Raw genomic sequence first — 12,817 nt, forward strand, 5'->3', positions numbered from 1 at the left:
CAGACATAATATTTGCTCTTTTGGGGGATGCCTGCAACCCCTAGGAAGCACATCCCCAGGTGGCAGATCAGAGAATGCCTCCCAGAAATGGGTGGTAGGAGGGAAATGAAATACCTCCCGTAGACCAACAGGTATGCAGCAGAGGAAAAGCAAGCCGGCTGCATTAATTGCCTAAAATCTTTAAAGATGAATCAGCCAGAAAATAGAAGCAGAAATAATGCTAACGTGCCTAACTCAAGCCCACATAGAGTAGGTGAGAAGACAGCTATGTGGAATGCAAACTGCGTATATAATATTTCAACCATCAACATCAGAATGTTGTACAAACCTGGCAAATTAAAACTGACAGAGAGAGAACTTGAACTGTTTAAATCGGAAATAGTGGGAATTGCAGAGATCCACTGGACAGGCGAGGGAAAAATCGACATAAAAAAAAGCAAGCATATTTTACTTAGGAAGGAAAGATAACCATCACAGAGAAGGTGTAGCACTAATCATTAAAATGGCTCCTAACTCAACAGTTGATGTAAGACCAATTTCTTCTAGAATTATCTCAGTAAGATTCAAAGCAAAAGAAAAAGGAATATATATAAAAATAATAGAAGTTTAAAACTTGAGCTTCTGCTTGGTTTTATTCCAGATATTAATAAACGATATACACAAACCGTCAACAAGTTTCACCAGCTATTCTGTCTGGCTTCTTCAGGACAAGTATAACAGTACACACTAACGTTTTCTAGTAAAAAAGAAGAATGGAGTAACACAGTCAAATAAATTAAAACTGATGCGTAACATCATGAGCATGGTGTCTCAGTCATTGTTTATTGAGCGCGTTATATAGTTTTTAGCAAAATTAAATTCTGGTAAGCTGAGTGAATTTATTAGGCTTTTCCAGATGTCTTTCAGAATCATTCCTTGATTTCTGTTTAGAGTTTCTCCCGAACGGAGTACAACTGAGGCTTCTTTGAAGTTTCTACATCGAAAATCTTCTTCTATATAAGGCATGGAGCTGTTATCCCCAATCGGTGGTGTGGTTAGAGATTGAGAGGTAATGGGCTAATCCTGAAGTATCTGTTCTGTTGTGTTCATGTCCCCCAATATGTTATTTTTTTTTAATTTTCAGGCTTCTTGATGTTTGGCCTATGTAATTTAATCCACAGGAACATGGGATGTTGTATACACCTGATTATTTGAAGAAGGCATTAATGTCCTTACGAGATCTTAAAATGTGACATTTAGTTTGACAGGTTTGAGAGCAACTCTGATGTTGAAAGACTTCATGAGGTTGGCTATTTTTGTTGAACTAAGCCTGCTTAAGGGACGACGATGGACAATGTATATTGAGCAACAGGAGGTTGTTGCTGTGAAGGGTTTGTATGAAGAATCTTTTTGATTATACATTTTGGGTAACCGTTGTTTACCAGTGTTTGAGATATGAGAGTGCGTTCATCAAGGAGATCTTTTTCTTCTGCGATAATATTGGTCGCTCTATTTTTAAGCATACGTATTATGCTGAGTTTTGCGCAATATGGTGAGATGATTTAAAGTGCAGGTAACGTCGAGTGTCTGTTGATTTTCGATAGATTGTGAGCTGGATTTGTCCATTCTCGTTTCTTTATTAGTGTATCTAGAAAAGGCAATTGGTTATTCTTTTCAAGCTTTAACGTGAGCTATTTTTTGGTGGAAGGAATTTATTTTTGTAAGAGAAATCAAATAAGGTAGTTTCTGTGCCTTTCCAAATTATGAAAACATCATCTACGTATCTCCACCAAACCAACGGTTTTGGATTTATTTTCGAAAAGATGTCAGCTTCTAGTTTTTCCATGAACAGATAAGTGCAGGAAGGTGATAAGGGACAGCTCATGGCTAAGCCATCAAGTTGTTCATAAATTGTGTTATCCACTTTGAAATAATTCGATTTGAGTCAATGACGGAAAAGCTGAGCTGTGTCATGTGGATAGAAATTTTCTATGATCTTGATAACTTCTTCAACAGGTACGTTGGTGAATAACAAAGCCACGTCTAGGCTTGCAAGGATGTCTGTTTTTAAGATGGAGATGCCTTTTAATTTTTCAGTGAAATGCTTTCAAAATATCTAGCCCATCTTTCAAAAGATGGGCTAGATATTTAGCTAGTAGATAGGAGAATTTCTTCCGTCAACAATCAGGCGGAACTCAAATTTTGTGCCCTTTTGGTGCACCATACAAGAGTGGAGGTCAGTGGGTGTAGAGATTTCAGACTTTGTTGTAAGTCCAAAGACCACCTAGTCATGTTCCGTATTAAGATATTAGTCTCTTTTTGATTTTTTTTAAAGTTCAGTTTCAACAAAAATAGCCAAACTCCTGAAGTCTTTCAACGTCAGAGTTGCTCTCAAACTTGTCAAATACAAAACAAAAATAATAGAAGTTTATGCCCCAGACCAATCACATGAAGAGGAGGAATATAGCCAATTTCTTGAACAACTGCAAGAAGAAATCAGGTGAACAAGTATAAGAGATATCCTAATTATTATAGGAGATTTTAATGCAAAGATCAGTCAGTACTCTGAAGATAAAGCAGAAGTAATGGAAAAATTCGGTCATGGAGAGATGAATGAGAGAGGAGAGTACTTGATTCATTTTTGCAAAATCTATGCTATGCAAAAAAATAATGGATATGCATAGATATAAAAATAACGGATAAAACAACAATACCTAACATTGCATTAATACAAGAAAGAAGAAATTCGGGGGGGGGGTCATCTTATACAACTGACATAAGCTTAAAACCTAAAATTTAGGCCTCGTCTTATATGCTGACATATACGGTAGTTAATATTAATATATGTATGTGGCTTTTTTTTCTTTTCTTTTTTTTTTTTACATCATCTGGACTTAGTAATAAATCACATTTCATCTATTGCAGTATATTTAATGTTGAACATCACAATTTCAATTTTCAAGAAAATTAATATCAGAAAATACAAATGTTAAATTCGAAAAATACATTTATAAAAAAAAATAATAAATTTTTAGAAAATATACAGTCTGATAAGTCAAAGCTATAGTATTTTTAACAAAAAAATTCTCATATCATCAATGTCCTAATACATACCTCTCCTATGTAACTTCTGACTAATCCATCAAATGAGCAAGATAAAATATGGCCATCATAGTAATCTAAGCCAGTTGGTGATGATGGCCAACAGTAATAATGCTTCATCAATCCACTCTATAAATATTAAAAAAAACTTGTAAAGTTAAACCTTTCTCAAAGAATCACATGCTTAAATTAAATGTGTGGGATAAAAGACGCTACTATGGAAACTGTCCATAATGCTGACATTAATGGAAGCACCTCATGTCCCCATGATCATGAGGACAAATTATGCAAACTGCATACACTGGTACACAGGAAAAAGACAGGTGATAAAAAGTTTCACCTTAAAACAGGTGATAAAAAGACACCTGTTTTAAGGCGAAAAACAGTTCACCTTAAAACAGGTGTCTTTTTTAAGGTGAACTTAAAAAAGTTCACCTTAAATGTTGAACTATTCGGCATTTGCACAGTATCTATTATACTTTGCTTTGAATTCATTTACAGTCATGGCACCCACAACAAACTCTGGCAACTTATTCCACTCGTTCACCACTCTCCAAGTAAAAAACTTAGTTCTAACACACTCCCATAATGCACAGCATTATGGGAGGGGACTTAATATTGAAACCCAGACCGGTTTCAACCTTTATTGAGGTCTATCAGTAAGGACTCAGAAGAGACCTTCTCACTACTTGTATATTGGAAATACATAACTTCTGCATTACTTTAACATTGGTATCTCTTCTGGGTTCTACCCCACTGTTGAGACTTCAATTAAGGTTAAAACTGGTCTGAGTAGTGGCCCTTCTCATGAATGAATGGATGTGTTCTTTGCATTATAGGATACTAAGGCAATTAATGTGAAGTCAGCAGCCTCTATATACGAGGGATTTAATTCCCTGAATGTACTTGTAAAAAACCTACATTTCGAATTACGCATTAGTGGCTACTGTCACCTTCGAAGTATTGTGCATTTATACACTGGTTTAGGCAGTGTTCCCATTTTTGGAAACAGGCCTGGAACTCTTTTTCACCTTTTAGCACAGTCTTTAATTTTGGAAACAGCTAGAAATCACAGGGAGCAAAGTCAGGTGAATAAGCATCATCATCAAATTCCTGCCATGTACCCTCAAGGGGTGTACAGGATACGATAGTACTACATGAAAAAATTATCATTACTAACTTCCTATCTGCAATTTTCCTCCAAATCAGTCTGTTACTTGTCAAGACTCCAACATGACCAGATCTTATATTTCTATCGTCTAAGGCACTTTGTACCGTATCAATCCACCTATATCTTGGTCTCCCTCTGAGTCGTTTTCCTGCCAACCTGGCAGAGAACACTTGTTTTGCTAATCTTTTCTCTCCCATTCTATTTAAGTGACCATACCACCTGAGATTAGCTCTGCTAACGGATTCCTGGATGCTGACAATGTCAAGTTCTTTCCTAATATTCTCGTTTTTAATATGATATTGCCATTGATGCCATCTGTTCACGCCTCTAATCTTTCTCAGAACTCTCATATCTGCGGTCTCTAGTCTTTGGTCAAGTGTTTTACTTCTGACCCAGCTCTCAGATCCATAAGTTAAAACTGTTTTGAACACTGTCTTGTATACAGCTAATTTAGTGTTCTGACTAATTTCTCTCTTATTCCATATTAATATATTCAATTGACTCCCTACCATACCAGCTTTGTTGATTCTATTGTCAATTTCCATATTTAATTTAACATCTTCACTAAAAATCGTGCCCTAAGCAGCTAAAATGTTTTACTTGTTCCACAGGTTCTCCATTCACAACACAGTTGAAATTTTCAATGATTCTGCCTATTTTCATTGCCTTTGTCTTTTTATTGCTGACCTTCATACCATATCTATTACAACAGCTATTCAATTTAGTCAGAGAATCTTGCAGACTTGTAGCAGATTTATTTAGAAGTATAACATCATCTGCATAAAGCAAAGAGCTGACATTAACATCTCCAATTTTGATATCATGTTTAATGCCACTTTCCTTCATAAGGTGAATAAGCAGGATGACCTAATTCAGTAATCGATTTTTTTGGCCAGAAACTCTCTCACGATGAGTACGCTATGGCTTGGCACGTTGTTGTGATTTCTTTTGAAATCTTTTACATACCGAATTCTTCAGTTAAAATTACCCTGACTGTTTCTCAATTCATTTGCAATTCATCAGCCATTAATTGCACACTTAATCATCTGTCAGACCATACCAAATCTCGCACTCTGTTCACATTTGTCTGTCATTTTTGTTTTTTGGCTGCTCACTTCTGAAGTCATTGCATCTTCTCGCCCACCTTTGAATCTCCTATGCCACTCAAAAGCAACCGACTTTCTCAGAGCATCCACATCAAATGCCACTTTCAACAGTGCCAACATTTCAGTAGCAGTTTTGCCGATTTTCACACAAAATTTGATGTTAACACACCCCTCCGTATTTTGAACATACATTTTTATGCAAAAGTTTACACACAGATCTAGCAAATGGCTCTGTCGGCTTGAAGTTTACGCATGCATTAGTTAAAAGATGTACAAACACGATTACTCACATGACTAACCAAATCACTACATGGGTGATACTACATGGCCATTTTGGGAATTAAATTGTCACATCTCATACAAGTAGATTAGTTGTGAAGATACTTCATGTGCAAACTTTGTTTACTTTCATGTGGATAAAAGATTACACAAGAATATAATTTCTTGGCATCTTTAATTTAATTTATAAGCAAGTGAAAAAGTTATCAACAACTAGTTATAATTATTTTTTTAAATATTTCTACTAAATGGAAATAAAAGCTTGTACTAAATACAAAAAAGAAAAATAATAATGAATTATATATTCAAAAAACACCTAAGTATCAACAGTCAATGTAAAAGTTTGACAACTTTTACATTGACTGTGATAAGATTTTACATTCTATCTTATCGATTTTAAATTGATAACATAGAGTGTCAGTGGGCAAGGAAAGTGAAAGGATATAATATAGAAGTTTATAGAAAATCGAAAATTCATGGCCAAAAACAACTTGAAAAGATGAAATTTTGGATTACAAATTGCCTTCTGGATGGTAACAATTCAGCAACTATGAGATTTCTGTAAAAACAAAAATTATAGAGAATATATTCTAATTTAAACAAAAGATGTCTATCCTATCCTTCCCATCTGCCCCTTAGGACAGGTTGCTTTCCCCCCAATGAGAAAGCTTACAACAAATTAATGTAGCTGGTTCGTCACTCCTTTGCTGCATCCCTAAGGGTGATATTCATGACTGCAATCCGTTATGTGTTCATGGGGCCGTTTTCAGATATGACCTAAAAATGGGGGGATGAAAAACCCAAGTTTCCAAGTTAAAAAAAAACCCTACCTCTGTATGACTTCAATGCTAGTAAAACCCAATTCTGTCTTATTTCTCACAAAAAAGAACCATTTTCCAACAACATTGTTTTTGATAACACTCAAATTCCCAGACAAGATGAGATCTCTCTTCTCAGAATTACCCTGACACCAAGCCTCTCCTAGCATAAACACATCACAACCATTGCATCCTCAGCTTCCAAAAAACTAGGTTTTCTCTTTTGCTCAAGACGCTACCTCACCTCTAAACAGCTGTTAACATTATACAAATCTCAAATCCGAACAGCTATCGAATATTGCTCTCACATTTGGAGTGGGGCTCCTAAAAGCTTCCTCAAAATGCTTGACTCAATACAGAGGAGAGCAATTAGATTGACAAATGACCCATCTCTCACCAACTCACTCCCCTCACTTTCATATAGACGCTAGGTCTCTGTGATTTGTATATTCTATAAATATTTCCATGGAAAATGTTCATCCGAAACAGCATCAATAATTCCCTCACTCTGTACTAAGCCAATTGGAACACGTACAGCTGCCGCCCAACATCCTTTCACAGTACACCTTGAAACCCACAGAACAAGTTGCTCTTCCTCCTCCTTCATCCCTGTTACTGTGGAATAGTCTTTCCCCTGATGTATTTCCCAAGGAATACAACATATAGGCTTTTAAATGAAATGTAAACAAGTTTCCTCCTTTCCCAACCCACTACCCATATACGGTACTAACGTATTATAGGTTGACCAGCCAACCTCTCGTATATGGGCACAACATAAAAAATAAAAAAATAAAAAAACGGCTTTTTTTTTTCACCATCTAACTCAACCTTTTGTTGAAAGAGACCAAATAAAGGTTCCTCACATCACTGACAGGAATCGAACCCAGGTCTTTCTGACCAAATAGCTTCATCTATATCAATTGAGTTATGAAGCTCTAACAAAAGATAAATAATAAAAAAAGAACAAATTTAAAACTAAAACTAAAAATATGAAGATTAAAACAGTTATACAAAAGATGGTTTTAAAGGATATTCAAAATTAAAGAAAGAAGAATTAATAAATGTTATATATGAAAAATATCATAAGGCAATGAGACTAAGATTTGCTAAGCAATTTGGTCATCTTTATATTTGAACCTAATAATGAGGAACCAAATAATGATGTACTTAATGAGGACATGCCTAATACCCCTGATAATGAAGCTTTCAATGAAGATATTTCAATCAAGTTTAATCTTATAGAAGAAGCCCATGAGAAAAGATTAAGAACCTTTAAAAACAGTTAATGAAAACGAATACGCTGATAATACAGAAGTTTTAGAAAATAATAGACAAAAAATTATTGATATCATTATTGATATTACAGACAGAATATTAAATTAATACACAATATGAATTATATTTTAAACGAATTGAACTCTGTGCATCCTTAAAAGATATACCAAAGTTTGAAATGCTAAATAATATACAGTAAAACCCCTTTTTTACACTTTTCAAGGGACTGATGGAAAAAAGTGCAACTAGCAGGAAAGTGTAAATAACAGGAAATGTAAAAAAACATTAATAAAAGGCTAAAAGATGACTTACTGCTAGTATGTGGGTCTACATACTAGATTACTAAATTTAATAACTGAAAATAAATGAATTTACAATGTACTTACATTTATCTATTTAAAAAAATCTTTAATTGTTGATTGTATTTGCTTTTCGTTTTTTTTTTTTTTTGACTTAGCGCCAGATTGCTTTGCATTGAGTTCAATGCTTGACCTGTTTTTTTACTATCGTGTTCAAAGTGGACACAGAGATCCAAGATCTTATGTTAATGCACATGTGTTCTGGCATGCCAATTTACACGTCACAGAATTGCCATGTTTTCTTCTACCGAAATACATTTTCTGTCTTTTTTCTCCATGTTACTAACATGGATAATCCACCACCGCAACTTGAAAGCAACTTCCACATGCTAAATTACGTTGCAGAAATTCTGCAATATCAATTCGTACTGTGATTGAAAAATCACAGTATTGCTCATCACTACAGTACTGCTGCATGCACGCAAGTCACCATGATGGCGGAAACGAAACTACAGCCGAAAGCAACGCCACCTGAGAACAGAAACACACAGATTTCAGCTGAAATCAATTTGAAAATCGGTATTGCCACCGAGAAAAAAAAAACGCAAATAACGGGAAATAACATCCATTTCAAGTTGTTAATGGCGGGAAAACTACAGTTGAAAGCAATGCCACCTGAGAACAGAAACACACAGATTTCAGCTGAAATCAATTCGAAAATCGGTATTGCCACCGAGAAAAAAAAAATGCAAATCACGAGAAATAACGTCCACATCAAGTTGTTAATGGCGGGAAAACAATACATCGTGAGAATAGGCCTTAAGACTGGACCAACAGAAAATGACGTAAATGGCAGGAAAATGTAAATTGCAGGAACGTAAAAATGGAGTTTTTACTGTATCTGTTAATTCATATGATGTGATGTATATCCACTGCTAATAACAAAAAATAAATTAGAAAAACATGTTAATTTATTTTGTTTAAAATATGAAGAAAAGATATGTCTATATTTTTAGGTTCACAACTTTCAAAGCATGAAAAAAATTTTATGTGTAACAGATGTATATCAGTTCACTTCAAGAAACTGATTGTAAAAATAATAATCCTGCAAAGATTATATTACCTAAAACGTAAAAAAAAAAAAATGACTCTAGAATTTCTTTCAGTTACTTTTAAAAATTTCAGTCATTCTTTAAAAGGTCCTTTTGAAATTTATGCAGGTTCTAAATGTATTCTTGAAAAAGTAGATACATATCAACCTAAATCAAACAAATCATATATGAAGCAATATGAAAAACATGAACCTATGAGTTCCATTGTAAATCTTTTCCTTGTTTTGGCTTTTGTAGACTTGTTCAATTTCCAGGAAACCAAGAACTTATCTTTTTCAGGTTTTTATATTTTTCAATTGACTTTTGGAAGTATGGATGGCCAGTATCCATGTCTTCTGGAAAAATATTCAATACATCATATGATATACCAAGATCTACTGGTATCTTACGGTATCTACTGAAAGTAAATACCGTAGATATATACGGTATCAACTGAAAATAAATTTAATTTACTTTCAGTAGATGCCGAATAATTCATATTTTCCATGGGAGTGACTGGTGATTTATCTTTAAGATTATCCTTGCCATAATTTTTTTGACAAGTGGATTCTCATCAAATGAAACCTCTTTTGGAGCTGTTTCTGGAGTGAGACCGTAGGTTGTGCGACTAATGCACTCAACAGAGAAGCACTAACAATCATAAAGTACAGGTATAGTGAAATTATCAGCTGGCAGAATAGATATACAAGTTACAGCTGCTGTTAACATTTTCTTAACTGCCACCTTCTCAGCATAACAGGAACTCAGGACAAGTGTGGTAGTGGCTGACTTCCTTTTTTCATCCTGATATATTTTGTTCTATTTCAGTCTTTTTTCTTTATTTTTCACCTATCCACTTCTGATCTGCATTGGAGTAAGCTGGATGATCTCCGTGACAGTTCACACATTTTGCTTTCTTGCAAGTACTGATACCATAAACACATATGATGTGTTTATGGTATCAGTACTTGCAGAGCAAGATTTGTCATAATGCTCTTTACAACCACATCAGGTGCACGTGGTAGAGCCATGATAGGCAGTTTGAGCATGTCCATCTTTCTGACATTTAAAGCATTTCAGTGTATTAGGACTGCACAATCTGAAAGGACAGTTGAGATACCCTGCTTTTTACAGATGTTGGAGGCTATGATGATGTCCCTGATAAGAACCAGGTGAGCATCACTACGTATCAGGGTGTGCTGCATATGATCAGTCATTCCCTGATCTTTAAGCTCTGAAGATATCTCATCATCAGAAACATCAGAGCAATATGATCCTAATATTACTCCTGTACAATAATTGAGTAATTTATGAGGTGTTACAGTGATTGATATTCCATCCGCTGATGTTGCTCTCACTAGTTTTTCAGAATGTTGCTCACATGTTTCCACGAGGATATTACCAGAACATATTTCCTTACCTGTTTTGGGAGAACATGCTAGTCCTTCTAAGTCCTTTTGAATAAAGAAGGATGAAATTTTTTCTATTGGCTTTTCACTTGTTGCATGGATGATGAGAAACACTTGTACATTTCTACTACTATCATGTCTTCTGTTATTACTCCTATTATCATATGATGTGTTTATGGTATCAGTACTTGGTTAAAACCTTGTTAGGAACCCTGAAATATTTAATGAAGAATTCATGCTCAAGGGATTTTTTGTTTGGTTTCAGACTTCCCCACCCACCACAGAGTCATACATGGACGTCCACTGACCAGCACGCAATAACTGTGCATGGGAGTGTAATGCCAGGGTTACTCCAGATGCTATACTGACATCACAGCAAGCCTTGAGAGCCCTGTACCGAGACCACAGGTTAGGAGACTTAGTGCAACATTGTTGCAGGCAAGCACACTAGCCATGACGAAGCAGAGGCCAAAGTAATGCAAGACTACCAGGATCCCCTTCTTTCCAGACATCCATGGTTTGCACTGCACTGTGAATATAGTAGTCTGAAAGAAAGGATAGTGAATAAAAAGACTCAGGACAAGTAGAGTGAAAAAAGTAAAGGACCAGTATTTTTTTATCACTTCCCTTTTCAACCAAACTGCAGTGCTGCCTATATTGAGTCTACAATCAGATCATTCTCGCTTGTACAAGCATTATCAGGATTGCCATATACCCATACCAAAACTTTTCCAAAAGAAAAGCAAAAAACTAACAAACCAAACTCAAAAAGCCACAACTACAGAAATAGCACCACATGCAATAGAATACAACCACAATCAACAAATATAAAAATAATCACCTCTCAGCTTCGAAACAAAATGAAACAAAATTAAGAAAATCAATGTTCCACTGTCCCTGCATTATATCTAAGGCTTGGCAGCTTCCAAGCTTGTTGAAAAAACTTCAACCAATCAAAATACCATAACAACATTGACTTCCCTACATATTGTGCATAATGTACATAATGTGCACCACGAAATTTCGCTCTTTTATTCTGATGATGACTTTCACCGAAATTAATTACTTCACCCCATAAATCGATTTCTTCCTTCATGATGTATTTTTATGTATTACTTTTGAGGCATTTACAATGATCTTTTCCTATCCTTTACAGTTTTTAAGTTCTAAATTTTAATCTTTTGAATATTTTTCATTTTTAAATTTTACAAGTTTTATAGTGTATTTACTAATAATATCACATCATTTGTTACCAAATTTATTCTCATCTTTTAATAGTACCATATTATTTTTATGCTTTAAACTCTTTTATTCATATGTCACTTTTTAAATTTTAAAATTCAATGGAGTGCAATCTTACTGTTCTACCTATCACTAATATCATATTCATTCAACAACATCTGCAATCTCCACTCAAAATTTCAAAGATGGTTACTGCCAAAAATATAGCAAAGGTGGGCAATATATGATGGCTTTTACAAAAATGGATTACTTCGCCCCATAAATCAATTTCTTCTTTCATAATGTATTATGTATTACTTTTGAGACATTTATAATGTTCTTTTCCTATCATTTACAGTTTTTAAGTTCTAGGGTCAGCAGTTAGAGTTGAAGGAAGTACAGGAAGATGGTTTAATGTTAAATCTGGTGTCAGGTAAGGATGCACGTTATCCCCTCTGTTATTCATTATGTATATGGATCACATTATGAAGGAAAGTGGTAGTAAACATGATATCAAAATTGGAGATGTTAATGTCAGCTCTTTGCTTGATGCAGACAGTGTTATACTTCTAACTAAATCTGCTACAAGTCTGCAAGATTCTCTGACTAAATTGAATAGCTGTTGTAATAGATATGGTATAAAGGTCAGCAATAAAAAGACAAAGACAATGAAAATAGGCAGAATCATTGAACATGTCAACTGTGTTGTGAATGGAGAACATGTGGAACAAGTAAAACATTTCAGCTACTTAGGCACGATTTTTAGTGAAAATGGAAAATTAAATATCGAAATAGACAACAGAATCAACAAAGCTGGTATGGTAGGAAGTCAATTGAATAAATTCATATGGAATGAGAGAGAAATTAGTCAGAACACTAAATTAGCTGTATACAAGACATTTGAACACTTGTATACAAGTGTTCAAACCGGTTTTAACTTATGGATCTGAGAGCTGGGTCAGAAGTAAAACACTTGACCAAAGACTAGAGACCGCAGATATGAGAGTCCTGAGAAAGATTAGAGGCGTGAACAGATGGCATCAATGGCAATATCATATTAAAAACGA

General features: G+C 34.8%; 1 protein-coding gene across 2 annotated transcripts in view; it reads right to left on the minus strand.

The window, feature by feature from the left end:
- Positions 1–12,817, minus strand: part of LOC150097617 (uncharacterized) — a 334,050-nt gene that overhangs the window by 45,143 nt on the left and 276,090 nt on the right. For both annotated transcript variants that reach the window (XM_090407322.1, XM_090407323.1), the window contains exon 16: positions 3,094–3,210. In XM_090407322.1, the coding sequence (XP_090263448.1) occupies positions 3,094–3,210 (117 nt within the window). The remainder of the gene's footprint in view (positions 1–3,093; positions 3,211–12,817) is intronic.

Source organism: Typopeltis vanoorti, chromosome 17 (genome assembly GCF_054136105.1).
Source record: "Typopeltis vanoorti isolate ZY-2024b chromosome 17, IOZ_Tvanoo_1.0, whole genome shotgun sequence".
NCBI lineage: Eukaryota > Metazoa > Arthropoda > Arachnida > Uropygi > Thelyphonidae > Typopeltis > Typopeltis vanoorti.